At 51.2% G+C, this 23,692-nt stretch overlaps 10 protein-coding genes across 10 annotated transcripts; 5 read left to right on the top strand and 5 right to left on the bottom strand.

Moving 5' to 3' along the window:
• Window positions 1–538: 538 nt before the first annotated feature.
• Window positions 539–2,041, top strand: AYO21_07331 (hypothetical protein; the record flags this gene model as incomplete). The annotated part of the gene is made up of 3 exons (XM_022657288.1): window positions 539–888; window positions 972–1,824; window positions 1,901–2,041. 3 exons carry the CDS (start codon window positions 539–541, stop codon window positions 2,039–2,041), a joined length of 1,344 nt encoding a protein of 447 aa, XP_022510461.1.
• Window positions 2,042–2,392: 351 nt separating this feature from the next.
• Window positions 2,393–3,868, top strand: AYO21_07330 (hypothetical protein; the record flags this gene model as incomplete). Its single annotated transcript, XM_022657287.1, has 1 exon — window positions 2,393–3,868. The coding sequence occupies one exon, from the start codon at window positions 2,393–2,395 to the stop codon at window positions 3,866–3,868; it is 1,476 nt and encodes a 491-aa protein (XP_022510460.1).
• A 596-nt stretch (window positions 3,869–4,464) lies between these two features.
• Window positions 4,465–4,806, top strand: AYO21_07329 (hypothetical protein; the record flags this gene model as incomplete). The annotated part of the gene is made up of 1 exon (XM_022657286.1): window positions 4,465–4,806. One exon carries the CDS (start codon window positions 4,465–4,467, stop codon window positions 4,804–4,806), a length of 342 nt encoding a protein of 113 aa, XP_022510459.1.
• A 1,731-nt stretch (window positions 4,807–6,537) lies between these two features.
• Window positions 6,538–8,684, bottom strand: AYO21_07328 (hypothetical protein; the record flags this gene model as incomplete). The annotated part of the gene is made up of 10 exons (XM_022657285.1): window positions 6,538–6,778; window positions 6,920–7,196; window positions 7,281–7,334; window positions 7,431–7,509; window positions 7,567–7,588; window positions 7,654–7,876; window positions 7,935–8,056; window positions 8,107–8,418; window positions 8,474–8,495; window positions 8,549–8,684. The coding sequence occupies 10 exons, from the start codon at window positions 8,682–8,684 to the stop codon at window positions 6,538–6,540; spliced, it is 1,488 nt and encodes a 495-aa protein (XP_022510458.1).
• A 513-nt stretch (window positions 8,685–9,197) lies between these two features.
• Window positions 9,198–12,355, bottom strand: AYO21_07327 (hypothetical protein; the record flags this gene model as incomplete). The annotated part of the gene is made up of 6 exons (XM_022657284.1): window positions 9,198–9,854; window positions 9,928–10,191; window positions 10,618–10,968; window positions 11,025–11,388; window positions 11,444–11,909; window positions 11,962–12,355. The coding sequence occupies 6 exons, from the start codon at window positions 12,353–12,355 to the stop codon at window positions 9,198–9,200; spliced, it is 2,496 nt and encodes an 831-aa protein (XP_022510457.1).
• Window positions 12,356–12,650: 295 nt separating this feature from the next.
• On the bottom strand, window positions 12,651–13,522 carry AYO21_07326 (hypothetical protein; the record flags this gene model as incomplete). Its single annotated transcript, XM_022657283.1, has 4 exons — window positions 12,651–12,879; window positions 12,942–13,032; window positions 13,095–13,300; window positions 13,362–13,522. The coding sequence occupies 4 exons, from the start codon at window positions 13,520–13,522 to the stop codon at window positions 12,651–12,653; spliced, it is 687 nt and encodes a 228-aa protein (XP_022510456.1).
• A 682-nt stretch (window positions 13,523–14,204) lies between these two features.
• AYO21_07325 (hypothetical protein) lies at window positions 14,205–14,837 on the top strand (the record flags this gene model as incomplete). The annotated part of the gene is made up of 1 exon (XM_022657282.1): window positions 14,205–14,837. The coding sequence occupies one exon, from the start codon at window positions 14,205–14,207 to the stop codon at window positions 14,835–14,837; it is 633 nt and encodes a 210-aa protein (XP_022510455.1).
• A 906-nt stretch (window positions 14,838–15,743) lies between these two features.
• Window positions 15,744–16,457, top strand: AYO21_07324 (hypothetical protein; the record flags this gene model as incomplete). The annotated part of the gene is made up of 1 exon (XM_022657281.1): window positions 15,744–16,457. One exon carries the CDS (start codon window positions 15,744–15,746, stop codon window positions 16,455–16,457), a length of 714 nt encoding a protein of 237 aa, XP_022510454.1.
• Window positions 16,458–16,674: 217 nt separating this feature from the next.
• On the bottom strand, window positions 16,675–20,385 carry AYO21_07323 (hypothetical protein; the record flags this gene model as incomplete). The annotated part of the gene is made up of 1 exon (XM_022657280.1): window positions 16,675–20,385. One exon carries the CDS (start codon window positions 20,383–20,385, stop codon window positions 16,675–16,677), a length of 3,711 nt encoding a protein of 1,236 aa, XP_022510453.1.
• A 1,182-nt stretch (window positions 20,386–21,567) lies between these two features.
• On the bottom strand, window positions 21,568–22,197 carry AYO21_07322 (hypothetical protein; the record flags this gene model as incomplete). Its single annotated transcript, XM_022657279.1, has 1 exon — window positions 21,568–22,197. One exon carries the CDS (start codon window positions 22,195–22,197, stop codon window positions 21,568–21,570), a length of 630 nt encoding a protein of 209 aa, XP_022510452.1.
• Window positions 22,198–23,692: the final 1,495 nt, after the last annotated feature.

Raw genomic sequence — 23,692 nt, 5'->3', positions numbered from 1 at the left:
AGGACTTTCTAACCACTGCACGCAACTGCTAGCCTCACAATCAGACCTCTGACCTCTCATGTAAAAGCAATCAACCCGACGTTTAACCACTTTCAGATAGTCGAGCCGCAAACCCCTTTCCATCCCGGAACGACCTTGGTACTGTAGCCGCCACCCCCAGTAAACCCCTGTAACCTGACCTTTTTGTACACAGAGTTTTGTGTGTCCAGATTGCGTGTCACAGCTTCACCAGAAGTCATGGCGGGGAAGAAGATGCAGGGATTACCTGTTGTCCAAGGGACTTCAACCCAAATTTAGAAAAGGGAGAAGTAAAGCAAGCGTGGATTGCGGTGAGTTCCGGAGTTCTCCAAAGGGCAGGGACAGCAGAAGGTCTTTCAAAATGAGAAACCACTTTTGCACAAAGCCCCGCGGTTCCGAATCATTGTTTCTTTCCTCAAATACAACTCCCAAACAGAGATTGTGTTGTTGGTGTTGACCAATTTTCACTTTTGGTAAATTTCAAACGGTCCCAGGCTGGCTTCACATCAATACTGCTGCCATGACATTCACAGAGTCGACAGCCGCTGCTATCATCCCTAACAATGTCAACACTGCTCCTCGTCCTGAGGCCTATCAAGCAACACCCGATGTCGAACTTTTATCTCTCTCAAACGTTGATTCTGCTCCAAAGAAGACAGGAAAGATAGAGTTCCGATGTACTGGCGAGTCCTCCCCTGACAATCGAGAGCGGCATGTACGACATGGACGGCTGGAACGAAGCACAATACTCAAGCTCACGAGTGCGGCATTTTCCTTCTTCTTCTCTGGCGCCAGTGATGGCTGTCTGGGGGCGTTGATTCCGTATATACTGAGGACCTATGATATTTCCATGGATGCAATTGCGATCCTGTGAGTAAAATCCTGAGCGATAATTGACTCGAATTTACGACTTTTTGTATTCAAAATCACATCAGCATTCTTTGCTAACGTAGCGTATTGCACAGCTACACTGTTACGTTCCTTGGCTGGCTTATTGCCGTAGCCTCGAACAGCCATTTACTTCAAAGGGTCGGGTTCGGCGCCATACTTGCAATTGGCGCATCATTGCAGCTTCTGGCGCATATCCTTCGCTTCTGGACACCTCCGTTTGGTTTGTTCGCCGCCACATACTTTCTCCAAGCGCTAGGAACAGCATACCAAGATTCGCATTCGAATACATTCGTCTCCTCTGTCAAAGGAGCTCATCGATGGCTGGGTTTTATTCATGCCATGTATTCGCTTGGGTGTCTCGTCTCACCGTTCGTTGCAACTGCCGTTGCTTCCCACGTCCAGTTGAAATGGGCTTACTTCTTCATTTTCCTGCTTGGACTCGGCGTGCTCAATCTCTTGGCAGTACTTTACGTCTTTTCGGACTCTCTACGTCTACTATCGAGAGAGCAGGAGCGAGAGCAGGAGGACGACGCTTCCAGCCACGGGAAAGATGCGACCCAGAAGATCAAAGAGACGCTGCAAACGAGGGGGGTATGGCTGTTGAGTATATTTTTTTTCTTTGCTCTGGGAGCTGGTCTTACGGCTTCGGGATGGATCGTGGAGTTCCTCGTCAAAGTGCGTCACGGCAATCTTGCGCAAATGGGCTATGTTCCAGCTGGACAAGCGGGTGGTGTATTTTTGGGTCGATTGCTTCTTGCAGAGCCAACGTTTCAATTTGGCGAGAGACGCATGCTCTTCTTGTATAGCGTTCTCATGCTCGCGATGCAGTTGATATTCTGGCTTGTGCCGAATCTTGTCGTCGACATTGTCGCCATTTCAATCTTTGGTTTCTTCTTTGGTCCGCTCTTCGCCGCGGTACGTCCTCCTCTTCACTGATCCCTTTGGGGGCACCCAGTAACAATCTCTCGCTAGGTATTTCTGTCGCCTCAAGGTTGTTCCCCAAACGCATCCGGCCAACGGCACTTGGACTCGGGCAGGTGTCAAAGTAATGCCGCCTATCGTTGTCGGCTTGGTGGTCGCCGTGGGTGTCACATGGTTGTTTGTGCCTCAAATCAAGCGCCGAGAGGAATAGATAAGGGATGTGAACGATAGTGAGGACCTCGACGTAAAGTATTGGCCGCACTGTGAAGTCACCCGTGCGTAAGGTTGATCCGCGATGAGGGCATGTAGGGAAGCCTGAAATGGATGTAGGGTGGCAGTGACAGTAGGTTCTGGAGCATGGAAGGAGTGAATGTGGAAGACGGAGTGTGCGCATGTGACTAGGTCCTTCTCACTGTGTCACCTTTTCCGTAACTTCACAGTGAGGATCTCACGGCCTCTGCCTTCCAGTACTTTACGCTCCTTGAGTCACCAACACGGCTGTCATTCCTAGTAGTATCTGCAACGATCCATCGTGGATTGATTCCATCAACTCATTCATACAATGGCATCCGACTCAGAATCCACCTTACCACCCCCTCTCGCCAGGTCATGGGAGAGTATCATGCCGTGGGAAATCCGGACCCAGATATTCAGCGAGTGCATCAAGAACCGCTCCGTCAGCCTCTTGTACGCCAACAAGCAGCATTATACCGCGTTCCGCCCTCTTCTCTACGAAAATTTCGTTCTCTCCTTCGTCATCGACCCATCCGCAACCGACTCCCTGGTGGACATACTCGGCCAAAACGGCCGCGTGGTCTGTGCTGCCCCCCCACACCCTGACTACGCCAGCATCGTCGAATACATGCCGACCGACCTCTTTCAGAAAATCGAGATCTTCATCGACGCACCAGATCCAGACGATCCGGGCCAACTGGTCAGGGCTTGGAAGCAGACCACGGGGTTGTTGGCGGCGTTGTTGCCCAGATGGAAAACCGCAGAGGCACCCATGACTATGACAAATATTCAAGTCCCCAGAGGTCGTCGGAGCAAGACTGCTCTTCTTCCACCCATGATCGTCCAATTCCGGGGAAAGGAGGGACAAGACAAGAAATGGACTTCCTTTCAGCCTTCTCTTGAGCGACGGGTCTGGAACCACAGCGTTCCAAGCTTTGGGTACTGGGACCCGGAGATGGAAACGACGCCGATCAAACACGGTGGGATTCATTCCGATCTTGGAATCATCATGACAGCTTTTCTCCGAGTCCGGGGTGTTGCGTCACTCAGTTTTCACTTCCCCGGTGAAGTCGATGCACCCCCGAAAGACGTCGCTTACTTGATGAGAGAAGTGGACCGACTCACTGCGGAGGAGAGGCCTTTTGGCCTGTACGGTCAACAAAACGATGACGATTACATGATTGGTATCGCAGAGGACAATTTCCACCTCTGGCTGGATTATCTTCTCGATGACATGCAAGGCCCCAGCGCCGCACTCGTCCGCAGCGACAGAGCCGAAACCTGGTGCTCTGAGTACGACTTTCTGATGAAGGAGAGACTGTACAACTGCTCACTCGGCAACATTCTGAAACATCACCTGGAGAAGCAATATACCGACCGATGTGTAGCCAGGATCCTCCTGACAGCGGCAATCCATGTCTTTTGCTCGCGAGGACTCGGTCAATACAGAGGAGAAGAACAGTCGCAGCGCATGGCGACGACAAAGCAAAGACACTGGAGCTTTTGGACCCGGCATTTTCCCCGTGGCATCGCGTGCAAGTCGGATAACGAATTGTGGCCTGTGGGTGTGTCGACGAGGACGCGGAGGAGTTGGCTCGCAGACGGCACCAACATCACTTGCACCCATTGGTCACAGCCCGTATTGGGGCGTCCCCCTGTTTACCTCTGCCCGGTCTGCGGCGACCAGGATGCTCAAGGTTTTGACGAGTACAATATTTCAGACGTGTACGAAGCGGAGCAAGATCTTTTGGTCGAGTACCTGGAAGCAAGCTCACTCATGCCGCCAAGGTTTGAGGAAATATGACTCAGACTACTCCTTCTGATGATCGGGAAGTGTTTTGGATTCCCATGACACCTTATGTCTGTAGCACTTGCCTTCCTACAGCTATCACATAGCTAGATAGATGCCTTGGGCACTTCGATAGAACTTAGACAATCCATCGCACACCAGCCTTTACAGGAAGGGTCCCAGGGAGCGAGATCTCCGGTAGCTGAGGCCCACATGTCTCATTTCCATGCAATTGCTCTCGAGGTTGTTAGTTTGACTTTGACTGCTCGGTGGACACCCTCGTGCTTTTATCGGCGACAGGAGCCCCCGAGGACTTGCACTTGTAGAAATTTAGGATTTCAACCCATTTCTGGGCGTCCTTTTGCTGAGACGCACCCACACTTTCAGAGACGCTCCCTATTCAGCACTCAGACTTTTCTACCGTCGCTTGAGCTTCAGAGATTCTACTGTTGGCACCTGCTCACAGGCTGTCTTTTTGTTTGTCCGCAGCTTCTTTCTTTCCACGAGTTTTTCTTGTCCGATCGTATACGACGCTATTACTCTTCCTAGCTCCATCAACAGCCTTATCTCTACACCTTTCCCTACAATTCTTGCACATCTACATCACCACAATGGAATCAACCGGTCACAAGATGTTCCCCGTATCTCTTCAGAGCAACGGTGTGGTTTGCCCTGAAGATGTACGCCAGTTGCAACAATTCCATTCTCATGCGGGCTTGACCGACCTCAAAGCCAGGTCGGATCCTGGGGAATTGGAAATGAAGATCTCTCCCGAGACATTGAAAGTCTGGAGACAACTCTCCCAAAAGACCCTCAGCCACCTGGCGGCAAGGCCGTTGCCGTTGGTGGCCTTTACGGAACCGACCTCACAACCTCCCAAAGAACGGCACGCCTGGCACAATTCGTCTCCACCGGCTTGGTGGACGGCCCTATCGACGCTGTTGGCGAAATGACTCCCGGATAGCTCCGTGTTGGCGGCGGTAATCAGCCCATCGATAGAGAGCTGGACCACGTTTCCCCGTATTGCGTAAATCTTTTTATTTAGGTGTTGACTCGGTTCCGGCTGCTCGATGAGCCCAGATCTCCTTAAGTTGACCGTCTGGCAGGCTTGATTGCTCTGACGCCGCGGAGACGGGCGGAAACTTGGCGAGGGCGGTGTAGAGGGGAGGACATCTTGCAAGAGAGTCAAAATGTAGTTTGTGTCCGAAGTCGGCATTATAACCAAACAAAGTGAGCCGTGTTGAGTGTTGGGTTCACGCCTGAGGAAGTGACCTCACTTGAGAGAGAAAGATACCATTGAAAAGACGTGCCTGCCAGTTTCATGTCTCTGATCCGCGTACACTAATAATAGTGCTGCTTGGCCCAGAAATGGTAAAATGTAAACATAGGGGTCCTCAGCCTTAAATGACGTTTGGTCAGACCAACTCAGTAGTGTGGCGTCATGTCTACATAGGAGCAGTATATGACTATGTAACCAGAGGCCTTCCGGACCATAAAATTCAATAGGTGCTTACTTATGCATAGCGTGTCTGGATAGCTATCTCTTGTGACCGAAGAGACCTTCGCATCCAACTCAAACAGTAATATCGTAGACTGGCGGCCACCCATCTCATCCAGCGTGGTTTTTGATACCTCAGGTATTGAAATGGGGCGAGGCTCTTAGCCAGAGGCATCAACTCGTCCGGCGGTGGGCATGGTGTTGGCGATAACGACTATCGCACAGTAACAACAAAGTAGCATCGAAGATCCTGCCCAGATAGATTCCATCGAAAGGTATTATGATAATACTAGTATTAGCGCATTATCATAAGTTATCGAAAGTATCATAATACTTCAGTAGAAGCGTTTGGGGGCCGAAACTGACAGAAGGCCGAGTAAAGGGTTGGGGCGGAAATTTGAGAGCACCTTTGCGCTAGACTATATGTAGGTAGACTAGGCAAGATATAACCACGCTAGTCTAGATACGGCACTGGTATCTATATGCCAAAGAGCATCATCATGATACCAATACTATCCAATTCATACTAGTATTGTATCAGGGCTTATCGATACAGTATCAAAACCACGCTGATATCATCAGCTACGTCACTTGGTTCTGGAGGAAGGATTCAATGCGTCGTTGGGTTCAAGCTCCCATGGCCGTCAGGAAACGAAGTAACCCCCCAGGCCGGCGATCCAGACTGAGAAGGTGGCTTCGTTTCCTGACGAGCATGGGAGCCTGAAGCTGAGAGTCTCGGTGTCGAGGAACTAGTGAAAGAAGAGGCAGAGAGGCAGAGAGGCAAGTTATTTATGATGATGGCACATCACAGGATTATTACCTAGTAAATACCATGGGGAGGGCTCGGCAGGGCCGCCAGTACTGTCCACTCATGTTTGGGTAACCACGGCGTCCAACAGCCACTCAGTGAGATATGTCTAAATTCTGCGTGGTTCCCGCCAGCTCTATTGATGGTGCGAGACGACAAATGATGAATGAGTCAGGCACTAGCCCATAATAACAGAGGAACGGAGGTTGGTTGTCACAATGGTAGGGTCTGTCATGCCCACAGAATCCCCGAAATTCTACACTATTCAGAGGAGTTAGAACGAGAGAGAGAAGAGTCTGTGACTCGAGTGACTAGAATAAAGAAGGGCGGACAGATTTCATCCTGCAGGATTCGCCAGCGCTATTTGTCACCTCCAGCTTAGACCAGCTCTTCCTGGCCCTTAGCTGCGACGACTTCGATCTGTTCCATCACCACACCTTCAGTCTTTTCCTTCTCCACAAGACCCCTGCCGTCCAGGGTCATGTGCAAAACGACCTCGTCGCCAAACAATGTCCCCATTTCCTCGACGGGGAGTCCGCGCGTTTCCGGAACGAAAAAGTAGACGACGACTTCGCAGACGATGCAAAAGGCCATGAAGATCAGATACATTCGCCAGGTTCTGCGCACAATACGTAAAAGACAAGGTTCGTCAGCGAACTGGATGCCAAATGAAATTCGTGGAGCGCAAACAGCAAGTTGATAGGTGTGTGTAGGTGGCAGATAGCAAGGGATGGGTGATTTAGGGGTCTTATCGACTTACATGTTGCGAAACGCAAGCGGACCTGGCGTGGAAAAGGTGATGAATCCGACAAAATAGGCAAACATGCTCAAGCCGATGCCCTTCGCTCGAATCGTCGTGGGGAATATCTCGGCGCACCAGACGAAAGATGGCGCATCGATGAACTGAAACAGCACAATGAAGAGGAAAATGCAGGCCACCGCGGCGCCGTTGCCTGCTTGGTTTGCCGTTCCTAGATATTCCCGTTGGAGAACAGCTTCGATCAGGAGATTGACGGCCAGGGCAGGAAAGCCGATCACTAAAAGTTGGAAAAGAAGGGTTAGGTTATCACACTGACCTCAACGATCGGGGGGAGCAACAGGGTGAAAAGCTCCAAACCTACAGAAAAGTCTCCTCCGTCCGAACTTGTCCATGGTGAAACAGGCCACAAAGGCAGCTATGGTACCAACAATAGCATAAATGGCTGGGTGCCGTAACCTCTCATTAGCCTTTGTCGATGGGATTGTGAATCATCTCCATGCGGCAAACTCACCATAAACCAGTAACGGCATGACACCTTCGAGGCCCAGCGTCCCAAAGATGCGGACCAAATAGTTTGCAATGCCATTGACCTGGGAAAGATCAGCCAGGCCGAAAACAAACACTTATCATACCGCCGGGCAACTTACACCAGTCGCTTGAGATGCAAACCTACCGCAAACCCGTCAGTTTCTTATACAGACAATGAGGAGATCATTGAATAATTTTCGGCTCACATGATAAAGAGCACGAGAAGCGAGCGTTTCCGCCAACTCGGCTTCGTGAACATGCGGACATAGCCCGATTTCTGCTCCTTGTCCTTTTCCACCTGTGCGCGGATCTGGATGAATTCCGCCTGGGCACTAGAATCTGTCGGGTCGTCGGGGTCGCGATGGAGACGTTGAATGACTTGGAGCGCCTCTTCGTGACGGCCTCTCCAGCACAGGTACCGAGGAGATTCTTTATCCTTGTGTGTCAGATACACGTTTCAGGAACAGAGACAGATACCAAAACTGACCTGGAACGAAATATATTCCGACGAGGAGTCCGAGCGGACCGACGCAGGCGAGGGCAAGCGGTAACCGCCATTGCAAGGTCGCGTTCTCTGCGTAGTAGGTTGCCACCGACACCCAGGCGACGCTAGAACATGTCAATGACGTGTACGAAGGCCAGAAGGATGCAAAGCGTACGCGACATATCCGATTCCAAACCCCATGACCGTCATGCCAGACATGAGTCCACGACAATGCGGTGGTGACACCTCCGTGAGGTATAATGGGACGAGACATATCAACATGCCGAGACCAAATCCGTGTAGGATTCTGATTGTGATGAGCATTGCCAGGTATGGAGACCCGGCAGTCCATCCGGCGCCAATCAATGAGAACAAGGCAGACACTACAAGAGCCTTTTTGCGTCCAATCCAATCAGCCAGCCAGCCTTGAAAGAGAGAACCAAAGGCAGCTCCGGCCGCAAAGAGGGCGTTGACGGCGCCCAAGACGCTGGTAGATCGGGTTGGTCAGGACCTTTTCCTTGGAGGAGGGTAGTCAAGCTCACTTTGCTGTATACTTGCTCGTCGCTGTGATATCTATTAGCATCATAGCATAACCTCGAAACCCCCTAGACACTTACGATCGAGGTTGAAGTCCTTGTAGAAGCCAGGTTGGCCGATGCTGGTGATGAACACTCCAAAGCCATACCCGTACCCAAACGTGCCAATGGCAACGATCATGCCGATGACAATGTTATACGCAGTAAGTCTCGCCATTTCGTACTGGAACAAGCGTGACAAGAAGCTTGAGGCTCGATAGCGAAGTCGTTGATTCTCTCCATGATGTGCCTTCGTTCACTTCTTCTAATACAATCTCCACACAGCAGAAGTAAGCGCACAATAACCGGACGCCGAGGCAGCTTCAGCTATGAGTTTCTCAGCTAGTTTGTTATCGAGGTCTCTAGCTTCCGAGACTGTAAGACGCAGGTATCCGAAGCTGCCCCGTGGGGAATCCAAAGTATCGTGTTGGCGTGAAAGCTAGCGTTGAGGAAGTCGAGCGGTAATAGAGCGGTCGAAGCAGAACTCTGACAGTTCACCGGGTGCTGGCGATGGGCAGGAATAACCGTTTGGTCGAGCATGTGTGCAGCCAGTGGTGATGAGGCATCCTATGGTGAACCATATTCTGACAAAATCAGGTGGCGTGAACAGGGGACCATTAGCGAGCAACGGCTCTTCCTCCTATTGGACACAGAAGCCAAGTCAGGTACATGGTGAAAACACCGTGCCAAGTTACTGGAACAGATATCCCCATTTTGCAGAGAATTCACGACCGATAGCCCAAGATTCTGGATCCCAGGTCGCGCGGCGGACCTCATGTCGAAGAATCAGGCTGGCCATCCCAAACAAGTCCCTAACAAAGTCGTCCAGATCAATCAGCCCACCAAGTAAAATCATGTTGTCTCGCAACCGAGGGAAAGGGAACCGATCAATCCAGCGTCGATGGGGTACAGCCAGCTGCAGTGGGGATGGCCGCAGGGATTCAGGAAGGGTCAGATATTCTGGCGGTGACTTTACTTCCTGGTGAGATCCTTCGCATACTGTGCCTTGCATGAGGCCATGCTGACCTAGGGCTGAATAGATGGCCCAAGCCGGCCAACAGAGGAAATAATGATCTGTGGGCACTCCATAGAGCGATTGTTGCATCAAACGAGGACTGATAACGGACAAGGTTGAATGCGAAAGCTCGAGTGCGTGTGTCCGTGGTGATGGACCGGGCACTACTTCTTTGTCGGGAGCTGTCTGGTTGATAGACTCGGTCCGTCGGAGATGACTAGTTTCCCTGTGGTGAGAGGGTGTGCTGCTATCACTGACGGCTTCGGCTTCTTTAACCACCCGTGAGAGGAGGCGATTTCCTAGTGGCCCGTCATTAGCTCCTCGTTTGAACAACTATATTCCCTCTTGCCAGTGCCCCAGAGCTTCAGTGAACAGGAACGAGAGGATCAAGAAAGCGACAACTCACGTCTCGCTCGCTGTGCCAATCTATCTTGTATCCGCTTCCTCTCCCTGGCATCCTCGACCCCGAACCAGTTATCGGCCTTCGCCTCAATTCTAGGCCTTCCTCTTTTGCGATTCTCAGCCATACGTGGGGCTGTCGAGCTTCAGCAAAGTGCTTCACCTCCAGGGTAATTCCAATAGCAAGTGTGCCGGCTTTTTGCTGAAAGCTGATTCTGAGGAGTTGCTGCTTGCTCGAGCCTTGCCAGATGATGCGGAGTGAGTCTAGTTTCTGACAAATTTTATACATCACGGAGATGCCTATTGCCGAGGGCAAAGCAGCCCCTGTAGTATAGCATGATGTTCTCTGTCAAACCCGCCGCGTCTTGCCCCGCATTGAAGGGGCATTTCCGTCAGAGCCAAGGTCGGCTATTCCTTGTCATTCTGATTCGTCGTAATAACCGGGTTGATGCAGTTGGCTAGCATTTTCGTCCCAGTCTTGTCAACAGACATCGTATTTCTAAATTCTGACAAAATCGGGGATCCGCTTCTTTGACCGCCTGGGTCTCGTATATGCTGTCCCAATACGAACACTTCGCTGAGTGCCACAATTGAAATGCCGAAGAATTTGCGCTGATGCAATTTTGGATGTGCCGATGTTGTAGGTCGACGCAGCTTGGAGCACTATTCAACGTAAGAGTGGAGAACCTCATCCTACCTCGTCAACTGGTTTCTCCATGAGAAAATCACAGGCTTCATCCCAAAAGTTATGACACAAGTCTCCGAGGTCATATTCTAGAGGCAGGAATTTCTGCGATACGCTTTTGACGTATGCCCACGAATCCTTGTCGATGGCCATGGATGAGTCTCGCAGTTTGAGAGCAAAGCTCGAAACGCGTGGACTCTGGCGTGCAGCAAGTCCGCCCACGATTGTTGCCCACAAGAGGAATTCATGGTGTGTCTGCCAATGTTGACAAAGAGCACATTCTTCCAGAGCTTGCAGGAGGAGTTTCGTCACCCTTTCGTGGAAATCACCAATGATCGGTAATGTCCAGGCGAACTCTGCCAGCTTTCGCACCTACGAGTCAGCATTGACCCTCATAACCGAGACCGGGAGGAACTCACAAAAATAATAAAAGACAGACGGGCGACTTCCAACAAACAATCTCCTTCTGATCGAAGTCGCAAGGCCTCGTGCTGTATAGCGCGACGAGCGTGGACCATGAGCATGAAGTCTGGACTTCTGCGGGAATCGCGAAGGCAGAGGGAGAATGTCTCGAGAAGGACTCGGACTTGACGAATGATGTGATGTAACCGAGGACCGCCGCGGAGAGCATCCAGAAACACAAAACCGTCTTGATAGGTCGCGAATCGAGATTCCACCACATCATCCCATGTCTCTCGTAGTGAGGCCACGAGGTATGATGCTGGATAAAAGGGGGGAAAGACCGGTTTGGTCAGGGTCCTTAAAGAATGAAAGGTGTCGACCCTAAAGTGGTAAGCTTCTTTGCCTGGAGGGGGTATATCCTTTGGGGCTCACTTACATTGATATCATGTTGCTCAGGCCGTGTAGTGTCAAATTCTTCAAGCCTCCCTTCTGATTGACGAGCGTCCTCAGAGCATGCAAATGAGCCCGTTCGAATTCCAAACTGGAATAGAATTCATTGTCTCGGTAGAGGGGAGCGGCGAACCGGGGCTGCTTCCGCGTACGGACGGAGCCATGAATTGCCAAAAGAGTTATGGTCCAGAGCACTTCGTCCGACGCAACCCCTTCGTTGTCCTGTATGGCTCGTCGAAGATGTTTCAGAGCTTGTTGTTTTGACTGAAGTTGAAGCATCTCATTGTGGGGTGTTGTGCCGTCGAAATAAGATCTGTAGCATTCGCCTGCATATATTGTCGCAAAGAGACAATGTGGAGCCAGCAGCGAAGTACGAATGGCGGTTACTCGAATCTCTGTAATCGCGGCATCGTGCGTGGCCAAGGCGAAGGCCGGCCATTGGTGGATCAAGGCTTCAACAATGTCTCAGTCACAATTCCTCCGGCGTTGACACATAGTCCCTACCGTCATCAAATATTTTCTGGACTTCGGCGGAGAGTTCCAGTTGACCAAAAAGGTTGAGTGAGCCCCAGCGGGTGGTGTCGAGCAGAGTTCTTGGTGAAGGCGGAGGCGGGGTGTTATCCTGAGTTGTAGAGGCATCGCTCGTCTGGAGGGTTGCGCTCCTCGTCATGTCCCATAAGTTGCGGGTTCTGGGGAGCTGCTCGGTGGAGCCTGGTGAGGTGGAATTCGGCTCTGATTGGTGTATATTGTGCAGTCTCTTTCGTTGTAAGCTGCGAAGTTCTCGGTTCTTTCGATGGGAAGCCAGAGCGGTATGCTGGTGCCGACGCGAAGATTGAAGCTGCCTATCGACGTCATTGGTGCGGCCATCTTCAACCCAAGGCAGGAAGATGAACTCCATGATTGAGAAAGATACAAACGGTGAAGTTGAACAGATGAGGATGAGCTGATGTTGCGGGCGAAAATTTGTAGGCGCAATGACCACGGGGTAAGCAAGTCAAAACATGATGCGGGATTTTCCGCTCTCCGCTGCGCCCCAATATAGACATGTCCACACCCACTGGTCTCTACAGAACAACGAAAATAGGCAAATGCTCGAATGATAGTGCCTGGCTTTGTATTCATGCTACCAAACAGTTGGTGTTGGCTGCCATCCCAACGCATCGGTCATCGTGTCAAGCATTCAGTTGACTTTGTTACAAGATGCCAATGCAGATATCGCCCTTGACTTTGGCAATGACCCGAATGTCCACTTCAAGGGCCAATCTCACGTGCACTTTCAAGCTTCCTCCCATATTTTCAATGTCCTTCTTGGAAAAGCCCTTGGGGATATAGTCTGGAGTGCTGTCGCCAACATCACCCTCGGCGGGCTTAGCGACCTCCCCCAGACCGCGACCTCCTGGGGCGTTGTCAAAGGTGTCATTCCTACATTGACCATGATTAGAACTAGTAGAGACTCAAGTAAAAAGCAGACAAAATGAACTTACAGATCCTTGGTTTCGCCTGACATTGTTAGTGTCTGTTTTCCTTTGCCTGGATGAGTCCCCGGTAGAGATTGCTCTGATCGAGGCGACTTGTCTGTTGGCAGTCGAGCTATCAGTGTGGCGGTATGTTGGGTTCCTTCGCGCTTTCAGTTGTACGATATCCGCTAAGTTTTGTCGGCAGGTGAAACAAGGCCTCCTGAGATTGTGAATCTGGCTTGCGACTTGTTCTTGGGTGATGAAGAGTTATCGTCAACTCTTTCTCGAGGTGGCCGAGAGGATTTCTGCTAGGAGTCGCGATCACTCGAATATCAATGAGTGCTACCGTGCTTGAAACGATTGTCCAGCGCCGTTTCCGCTTGATCCTTCCCAAGGTCAACCACAATGCTCCTTTCCCGAGAAATGGTCAAGTTAAAAGACACTTACAGTGGGGTTGAGGCTTGAATGGAGCTTGCTGACGGTGGGCGGTCAGTATTAGAGAGGCTGGAGATGGGGAATTCGGGTCGGAGGAGGCTATCGTCATCAAAGATGTCCGGGTCTTGCGGAGCAGTGTCGACAGTCGGTGATACTGGGTTGTCACGGTTCATGGCGTACCTGGTTTGAGCATTGAGCATCCAGGCACGCCTTTAGTAAGGCGATCTGTCGGAAAGCTGGACCGGTAGGGTCAAAGCAGCTCTTGCCAATTCCAGGAAGCATGATATCGTCGATGCAATGCGCCTAGGGCTTGCTGCTCAGTCGGTCCAGCGCTGGCCAGGTCTCCGATTGGCCATCTCATGCAGGAACCAAGGTTTCAAAGCTTCCAAGTCACAATGGACGGACTCCACCACCACCATGGAGATGTGAACTGGTGCATGGGTCGCAGGGAGGAACGAGAAAGAAGCAAGGAAGATGCCGGAAATGCGCAGTGATGCGCCTTGTAACAGGCGCAGGCAAATGCCACCAACGCATCCAACACACAAATTACGTCACAATGAAGTGAGCCTTCACCAGCCATTGACCACAAATACAAGATACTCAACTTCATCTCCACCACAAGGCTGCAGCTCAAAAGCCACTTGTACGAGTAGGATCCTCAGCTCGTCAGGTGCCTCATGCAGAATGCCACCTTGACGGGATTGACAGTCAAATCCTCCTCTTTCGGGTCGCCAACATACTGCCGATCAAAGCGGTGCATCACCCGCCTCTAGATTCACCATCCCCCAGCTACCACTACTTAGTCCCATCTCCATCGCATTTCACCCCTGGCTTGCATTTCTGCACTGACAAACAATGGTGCTCTCGTTAGTTACTTTGGCGGCCACGGTGCCTCTGATCGCCACATCAACCATACAGCTTCAGGAACAGAGTCAACGGAAACAAGAGGAGAGCGAGCTCGAGCTCAAGAGAGAGAAATGCCACCTCACTGGCAGGGCGACAAAACGAATGAGTGCCAAGCGTCGAGGGCAGTTCCAGGACATGAGGGTGGTGTTGGATGACGGAAGCCTGTTCCTGGAGCCCAAGGCGGTCTCGCAAAAGCATGCCTTCACTGGCTACTTCCTTCCATACCCAGACAGATCCTACGACGGCATCGTCACCACCATCAATGCCGAAAACATGCTCAACTGGATCTTCATCAACAAGGACACCTACCGGTTGCAGTATGGCATCCGCGCAGAAGCCCAACCACAATGGACCGGCCCAATGACCCTGGTACCCGGTCAAGCGTTGGAAGAATGGAGGATAGCATTCAATGGCTGGGAAGGTTTCGTGGCGGTCCAGGAGGGCGACGAAAGATGGGCCATCTATTTCGACAAGAATGACAATGGTTTGGCGGGGAAAGTTGAGGGAAATGCCGTGGTGGAAATTGAATTGGTCCGGGCGCCACTGGAACAAGAAACGAGGAGTGATGAAGAGCCGGACTGAACTACATTCCCATGGTGGAGCCCACAAGCGACTCTGGCGTAGAACTGATGGCCAAAATGAGCCACGAGCAGCCTGATTTGGATTTTCTCTTCTCCTCTTGCCTCACTTTTGCCGGAACGTAGCGCATATTTGGGCGAGTCCGGTTGTCCTAGGCGAGTACCTTGCGAGCTTGGTAGGGCTTGCAGATCCAAGTCGATCTCCGCTCTGGAGTGGGTATCGAGTCGGGGCGCTTCAGGGCTTCCGAAGCCACCTGCGAGCCGATCCTTCAGCGCTGTGGACGACTAAGCCACCCGTTGTCGACAAAGCAGTCGGTCAGAACAAGGCGAAATCAGAGCTTCAAGTGACTGGCATACTCAATCACACGTCCGGAGAGTCTAGACCTTCTTGTTCTACACCGGCAAGCGTATGTTGGAGGCCCTGCGACCTTTGGGCCTCAACAAGCCATTTGGCATGTGAAGGGTCGTATCGATAAGAAATACGTGGTCAGGACTTTAAGCCAAGTGAGCTGTTCAGGTGAAACGGAAGGGTCCGTTAACATCTGCAGGGCGCTGCGAATCAGACGGAGACAACTGAGTGCGATGACGTCTTCAGAAGTTGTAAATTCTGCGTATAGAATCCCAAGTGGCCATCGTATCCTAGCACCATTTCGAACCACCTGCCACCTAGTGTTCCGTAGGTGGTTGGTTCGTGCCATGAGGCTTGCCAAACCAATTCTCTTGCTTCCTCTGACCTGTTTGTTGTCTGGGTGGATCTGCTCCGTGTACACCCTGTTCCTCGACTAGTTGTCATATTGTTGTCAGGCAGCACTTGCGATGAGGCAATGTTGAGAATAATATGTTCTACTCGTCCACCGATACATCACAAGAAGAGGTCGAAGACACTCGTAGTAATGGGCTAAACGCTAGAATGGGCCAGTCCGCATCGCGACCGAAAAAGCAGCCAGCAGCTCCCGCGCCGGAGGAGGAACAAGAAGGATGGGGTCTCTTCCACTCTGGTCAAGCGACGTCTGTTCCTGAAGGGACGGATTCACAGCAGATGCACGAGGAAAACTTACCTTCCGCCGACACTGCTTCGAGAAACACAGAGGATATCTCGGGGGAAGATGAGACCCAGCAAGATCCTGCAGCGCGAGGCGACGGAGCCTCTACTCATGAAGATGAACATCAGAAACAATCCCCAGCGTCGCACGTAACCGACCCAGCACATGACGAACAGGATGACAGAAGCGACGGGCGTGATGACGAACCAAATCGACCCGTTGAGATGAGTGCGAATGGGCAGAATCCTGATCCCGACCCCATCAGTTCTGGGGAAGAGACAGCAGATACCCAGACACCAGAGCCACATGAGAACATGGCCGAGCGAGAGACCAGTAACCAAGGCAAAGACCAGACAAAAGAACCCAAAATAACGGAAAGTGTCCCAAAGCCTACCTTGCAAGCCAACGTCGGAGCACATACGGCGACCAACTCCGCCGACCGCGCGCCGTATACCTGGTTTGACATGGTCATTGATCTCGATGATCCCAAACCTCTTGGACCGGCAGGATATTTCTGTGGGCCTTCAACGATGCCCGAATTGCCGCCCTTGGGACCCAAAACCAGTATCCATGTGCTATAACTGACGGGCGACATGGCGAAGCATGCTTCGCTCTCGGCTTCCGCAGACTTGTTCCACAACGATAATTGTTCGAGGTAGACACCCCCCAAACAGGTTTTGTCACTGTCAGACGAATGCTGCGTCGTAAAAACGGGATCTAGAGGCGAGGTGCTGGGTTGAAGATTGTGGAAATTCTCATTCACGCTATCCCAAGGTCGTTCGCCGTACCTTTGGCCATTCAGAGGCGATCGAGTCCCTCAGCTTTCGGGCGGGCATCAATCCTGAAGGACGGAGGACGTTCCAGACTCTCTGCGTCGCTAAAATCATTAAACTGGCGGTCACGCAACCTCACTGTTGTCTTGTCCAGCCCTTTCCCACTCCATGAGTCGACCGGTTGCTGGAACTTATTCCACCAACCCATCCTAAACATCTCACTCTGCCAGATACCCTTCTTCTCCCATTCCTCATCCGACCAGTATTCTGAACCCGGGGGAACCATGCCAGATTTCGGGTCCACGATACGGGAACCTGCCAGCAAGCTTGCCACGGCGGCGATGCTCCCAATAGGTTTAGGCAGAACATTTCGCATGTCATTCGTAATGAACACCACAAGCGCACATATCAACAATACACCCACCACACCTACTAACAAGTGGGTGGACAGGGGTGACTGCACGAGACGAAAATGACGAGGATTGACATATGCTGCCTGCAGAGGATTGACCACAGTTTCGGTCTCATTGTTGGACAGCGTAGAGAAATCTGCACGGAGGAAGGTGTTGACAACTTGGGCCATGTACTGGCGGTACAAGTGCGTGTACGATGCAATCAGCTTGCTCCCATCCAACAGCTCACTCGTCGGGGTTCCATCCTTGCCATAAACCATGGCATTAAACGTCTCGTCAAGCTCGTCAGCGGTCGATGTGATATTTAAAACCTGCAGGGTAGGAAACCCAGTATAATAGTCGGAAAACTTGAGTGCCGAGCCAGGATGCACCACCGGATCAGAGGAAATTGAGAAGTCCGGCAGATTGAAGGTCGCATTGACCTGGACCCGCTCCAGATATTGCGTGCACAGGACCGGGATGAAGTCATCGATTTGGTTGTCTGTGACGTGGCCGTAATATAAGGCAAGCGTAGGGCAGGTATCAAGAAATCCTAACACCAACGTCGAACCAAAGTATCCGGACGTGTTTACTGGGACTTGCATGGAGGAGGAGAGCCAAATATATGCAGAGTCGATTGAGCCTGTGTTCCCGCAGCCATCCGGTGTGCTGATGTTGGAAGAGAGGAAACCGCTACTAAGCGTAGTATTCACGATTCGGTCCTGAGGAACAATGTTGCAGGTCGTTGCTCCACGGATCGCTGGTGTGTCCACAGATATGGTTCCGCTTTGGCCAAGCAGATTGTTTGCATTGTCGCCTTTGAGGCGGAGTTGGGGCATGGCAACTTCAGAGTACGTCCACTGGGGGTATGACATGTTACCTTCGATGACGAGGAGTGGGACATTCGTGGAAGTGATCGCTAATGTGGTGGTATTAAACCAGTCCAGAGCATCAACCTGGACCGAAATGTCTTGACTGGTTGCCTTGGTGGTGAATAGGCCCGACACGATGATGGTGAGCAGAGGAGCAAGAACAGCCGATACAGATGCTGCAGTCAAGGCAAAGCGGCTGTGCCGGAGACCATTATAAGTGGCGTGGAGAGATATGTGTCTCAGCGGGTACCAAAGCATTGAAGAGCTGGCTTCGCAGTCGGCTTTTGCTAGGGCGTGGAACGACTCGGTGAATTCGATCTCGAAGTCCATTATGTTGAAGAGAGTCGCTAACAGAAGAAATACCAAGACTGGGACATACAACCAGGAGTATCTGGTCGCGCTGTCGTCGCTGACGTTGCCGAGACCGTTATGCGCTTGTGATTGCGACAAAAGGACTTCCAATGTGATGATGGCGGCGATGGAAGCTAAGATAGTCGATGTCATGCCAATTCTGCGCAGGATGAAAGGTCGGGTCCATTTGATGTCCAGAGGAGCCGAGTCGCCGCGGTCTGGTGGTGATCCATGTAGTCCTGATTCGGCTCCGGTGACCATTTGAATGGAGAAGGTTCGGGCACCATCTTCATATCCCGTGGCAGTCATGAACCTGTGTGGAGCGAGGATCTCGCGAAGCTCACCCAAGCTTCGGTGACCAGTACCTCGAAGACGAGCCTCCAGTGCCGGGCTGCGCGCAAGAATTGCGGCAACCGCAGCAATCGAGTCGACACTCCTTGGTACCACGCCCCTTGGGCGGACACATAAGATGAGAACAATGAGCAAGACCATCAGTGCAGCGACAGCTTGCATGACTCTGATTGGGATCTGTCTCGCGATCAGACGGCTCTCGTCCTTCGAAATTGTTCCCTCTACAATCGGCTTCGTATCTTGAGCTGCATCAGAAAGCAGATAAAGATTGGCGACTTGTGCTGCGATTTTCCCATATATCCTATTAGCAGTTGTATTGAGGTAAGAAGGCTCGAGGAGATCTTCGACCTTGAAGTTGACTGTATCTTGTTGCATCATAGTCGTGAAGACATCCAAGGTGACGTTATCCGACGTCGAAGTGGAAATTGTACTGGCTTGCTGCGTCGTTGCCAGAACTCCGTCAGCAATGTCAACAGCGCTGAGACCATTGAGTCCACGTCCATTTCCTGTCATATTGACGGAATGGACGTTCCCCTGAGGGTCAAGTGTGACTAGGGCCGACTGGATTGAGTAGGAGGGAATGCAGACGATGTTGGATGAGTCTAGTAAAGTATGATTGTTCTGGCTGAAGCCTTCCGAATATGTCGCCGCGATCATGAACCGGAACCTTGTAGGATCGTCCGGTGGAAGATTGGAGCATGTTACATTCTGAATTGATGCTCGGTAGCCAAATCGATGGGCAGTGTCGTTTTGCAAATAATACCAATCTGGGGCATCAAGGTATGCATTGAATATCTGGCAGTCTGGAAGTGTCACCGATGTGTTGTAGTACATTGATATCGGTGCATTACTACGTCTGTCCGCAGCAACGGTGTATTTGAGTATTCCAGATTCGCAGCTGAGATTGGCGCTGAAAGCGTCAACATCAGCAGAATATGTTAGACTGCCGTTGACAAATCCGTCTCTGGGAGCAAAACTCTGAACAGCATGTTGGTCTGTTGTACCGACAGGCAGGCTGATATTGTAGGCCTTGTGGCCGTAGGCTACAAACGCAGCCCTCGAGTCGACGGATGCTGCGTGATCAAAGTCTGTACCAACAAAGGTATTGTTGAGAGCCATTGAGGTTGGGACATCGTTTCTCTGGACTGACTGGAGACTGAACATCCCAGTGCTTAAGACAGTGATAACTTTGATCAGCACGAAGACAATAATGCTAGAGGAGACGGCGAAGTGACCGCGTCGTAGAGATCTCCAGAGCGACGAGAGCTGGAGCGGCGTGACATAATCAAGGAGAAGACTGTTCTCTGCTCGCTGAGGGCCTTTTGCCATTTCTGCCCAGGGTTGAATAGATTTTGCGGCGTAATCGACTTGACGCCAGAGGACCGTAACAACCACAAATACAGCGGTTGGACCGTAAGTCCACAAATAATGATTTTCATCACTGCTCGTCGCAATTCCATAATTGTTCTGCGAAACCGTGTACACCACTTGCAAAGCAACAATGACGGCCACGAAAAAGAGGGCAAAAGCGATCAGAATCCAAGGTCTCAAGAAGAACGGATTCCAGTGTGTATTTAGCCGATGGCGCGATTCTTCGGGTTTTGATATGTCTGTAGGAACGAGCAACGCCGAACCCGGAGAGTGCTCACCTTGTATCCAGTTCGATCCATTTCGAGAGTTTTCAAGTTCAATGTCGGGGACAGAGCCGTGGGGAGGCTTCGGACTGCCGAAAATAAGGCGCGAATAGCCTCGTGGTCGAAATGTATCCATCACGACAATGGAGATAGATCTGATAATGCCATGGACTGTTCAGACAGTAAAGGGCTGTCCAGAGGTGGATGGTATCGAAGAACTCTTGGAGGGAATGGTGGTTTGAGAGAGCAAGGAGGGAGGCTCAACAGAGACCTGGTAGAGGCCATAGTGGCGCTCGTGTGTTGTGTGTGTGGTTGTGACCAAATGCCTCACTGGCAGGTCAAGGCCACCGGGAGAGTAGTACAACTGTTCGGGCATGTCCAGGGCTGATCGATTTATTTTTGGCCCCTTGAAACCCAAACTTTGGGCGCCGTTCATGTCGCATGAGGGTCGGTTTGCGAAAGCGTAAACCTTGAAGAACTCAGGGTGGCATCGAAAAAAGGAAATCCTGTCTGACAGACGTGATTGCACTGTCTGACACACTACACTGGCGAAATATGCCACGCATACTCGTTAAGCCTTTCAGTCTGACACTTATTTTACCCCTTGGCGTTCTCATTTCCGTCCCACACTACCGAGTACGCGGTAAAAGTTCTCGCATGCTTGGTTGGCTGTTGGTTACTGGTTGCACCAAATTACCTGTCGTGACCCCATTCATCGCACACATTCTCTTTTACCGTACCAAGTGCTACGTCGTTGTCTGTCGAAAGTTCTATTGTGTTGCAGTGGCGGTGTCAGAGTGGGAGAGCGACGGCATGATTCCAAAATTCTTTTAATTGATGGTGGTTCTGTCATCCCGTTGAATTCCTCACTAGCATCTTCAAAGAGTGGGGGTTTGCGTTTGACTGACATATGTACAAGTACGACTATGATTAGGCCCTCGCGCCCCTGTGGGTGCCTGGTGCCAGCTATCAACCATACCGAGATTGTCCCCTAACGCCCTGACCTCCTCAAATTTCTCCCCGGCGGCCAGTTATATCGCTTCCGCGAAGCCACCGCTCAACATAGCGTATCTGTCTCAGGGCCAACATACCCACCCCTGTGCGAGAGGATCTGCAGGAGAACAGAGCACATACCCACAGTATCTAGGTATATGCGTGTGGTCTGACGGCCCTGTGAGGGACCGTGAGCCCTTCTGCCCCTGAACGGCCTCTGTCCTCCAACCTCGCCTGTTCCGCAAGTGGATTGGTTTGATTAGGAGAATTGATTCGCCTTCGGGTGATGCCAAAATGCAGGTACAAATTGCCATTTCCTACTACCTCAAGCCAACATCGGAGGAACCATCTTAAGACTGGCCATCTCAGTCAGCACCTGCTTGATAGCTTCTTTTGTACACACGAAGCCATGCCAACCCAACTGGCGATTGCGGTCCATGCTGATGACTCGACCCCATCCTCCAAGAAGCTCCCCGTTGATGAGGCCAAAAGCATCCATAGCCCTGTCACCAAAGGGGTTATACTTGAGCCCATGCTTCGATTTCAATACCTCCCAAGCTGCCAATACCTCAGGCTTTTTGCTCCACTCAAGAAAACTGAATGAAGCTTTCACAATACCAGGTCCGCCGAATCCACGAGGTGGGACAGGGTAAGGCATGGTAATGGTTGTGTATGCATCGGCATCGCTTGCTGGCCCACTTGCGGTTGTCTGGTACCAATCGGCAAGCGTTGGCCAAAACTTTCCCCAGGCGAAGGCACTATCGTCACACTGGTTGAGTGCTAGATTACCAGCCTGGGAAGTCAAAAGCGCCCATTCAGCGTGGTATGCTATCAAGGTGGACATCGACTGATGCTTGACAACATCCCACGCTGCGACATCCCCTGGAAATAGCAGCGGAAGTCCTAGATGAGCCTGAATGGCGGCGTAAACCGACAGAGGCCACAGTATATTCATGGCTGCGCTCTCAACAGCACCAAGAATAAAGCATGGTCGAGTAACCACGCAGCTGGTGTTGTTCTTCTCGCAAAATTTATCGAGGAGATCTTCCTAGGGAAAATAGAAGTTTCCCTGGATTCCATGCCGAGGATCTTCTTCTCCCATGGGGATGGCTGTTGGTCCAAGATGCACGCCATAGTATTTCGCACCTGTCTGGAGCAAAATACGCTTTGGGAATATGTTTGCCAACGGTAAGGCACTGAGGAAGTTAGACAACAGAGCCATATTCTGCTTGGTTGTTTCTTCGATGTCGCTCCACAAGCTCTGGCCTTGAAGAGGAGGTGGTTGGATATATGACGCGAAGTACACATAATCCCTGCCTGTCAGTCAGCTAGATCAAGGTTGGGATGGAAGACCTTACGCTTCAACTCGCTTGTCCTTTAGGACCTGAGCAATTCCTTCCAGAGTGCTCTCAAGAAATCTACTGCGATATGCTCGACACGAGGTGGTGTTTGACCCGTTGGAGGGCGGCGTGACAGAGCATAGATCTTCTCCCATCTCTCAGGAGCTTCACTCAACAACTTGGTCATTGCCGAACCAGAGATGCCATTCGCCCCCGTCACGATTATCCGCAATCTCTTTCCTTCAAGCTCTGGAAAGGTCGGGAGGCCATGAAAGATTCCTTTCGAGACGACTGTTTGCGACATTTTCAATACACTGAAATGCTCTCATGAAATTGAAGGGGAATGAGGCGAAGGGGCGTGGTGACAGAGACCAGCTCTCTTATACCCAATGTGTCTCTCGAAGGCCGACCTATATTCCAGCAATTGCAGCAACACGTCTGCTTGCATGATGCTGTAAGCAGGGTACCATTAGACGCCACATTCCTGAGATTTAGGATGAACGCTGTGAGCAAACCATGGTTCGACGTAAAGTATCACAACGCATCCTGCTCATTCGCGACTTCTACCGATCTCTCATAGAGGAAATAACAATATTCAGTCACGTGGTCGCTTTTGACGCCTATCCACTTATTACTACTTGCAACTTCCACGATGCCTACGGACGTTCTGGTTGACTGGCTGGAAGTAGCTGCCATTACTAAGCACTTCTTTGACGATAACTACGCTGTCTGGAGAAGGATATTGGTGGGGCCACTGGTGCCCGTACTGACTTAATAAAGCAACAGCCTGATCAAGTAGTCGTTGCGGATACACGTGCCGAAAGAGAGTATTTCGTTGCGTGGAGTAAGCAATTGGCACGGGTTCACGTTGGTCACCAGGGCTTCCAAATGGTCACAGAGACGCTCCTTTCACAACGCTCTTGGAAATTACCAATATCGATGTCTTCGTTCAAAGTCTGCTCTGCCGACAGAGTTACGCCTATGACTGATACACCAGTGTTTGCCATATATATCGCCTACTCATTCGAAGCGAAGGCAGCGAACTGTCGGTTGCAGGCGGACTCGGTAAGAGATTGACTGATTACTAGTACATCAATTTTCTCCGTCGTA

Source organism: Fonsecaea monophora (genome assembly GCF_001642475.1).
Source record: "Fonsecaea monophora strain CBS 269.37 chromosome Unknown Scaff55, whole genome shotgun sequence".
NCBI lineage: Eukaryota > Fungi > Ascomycota > Eurotiomycetes > Chaetothyriales > Herpotrichiellaceae > Fonsecaea > Fonsecaea monophora.
Note: the sequence above shows the minus strand (reverse complement) of the source record. Positions and strands in the feature narration are given on the sequence as shown.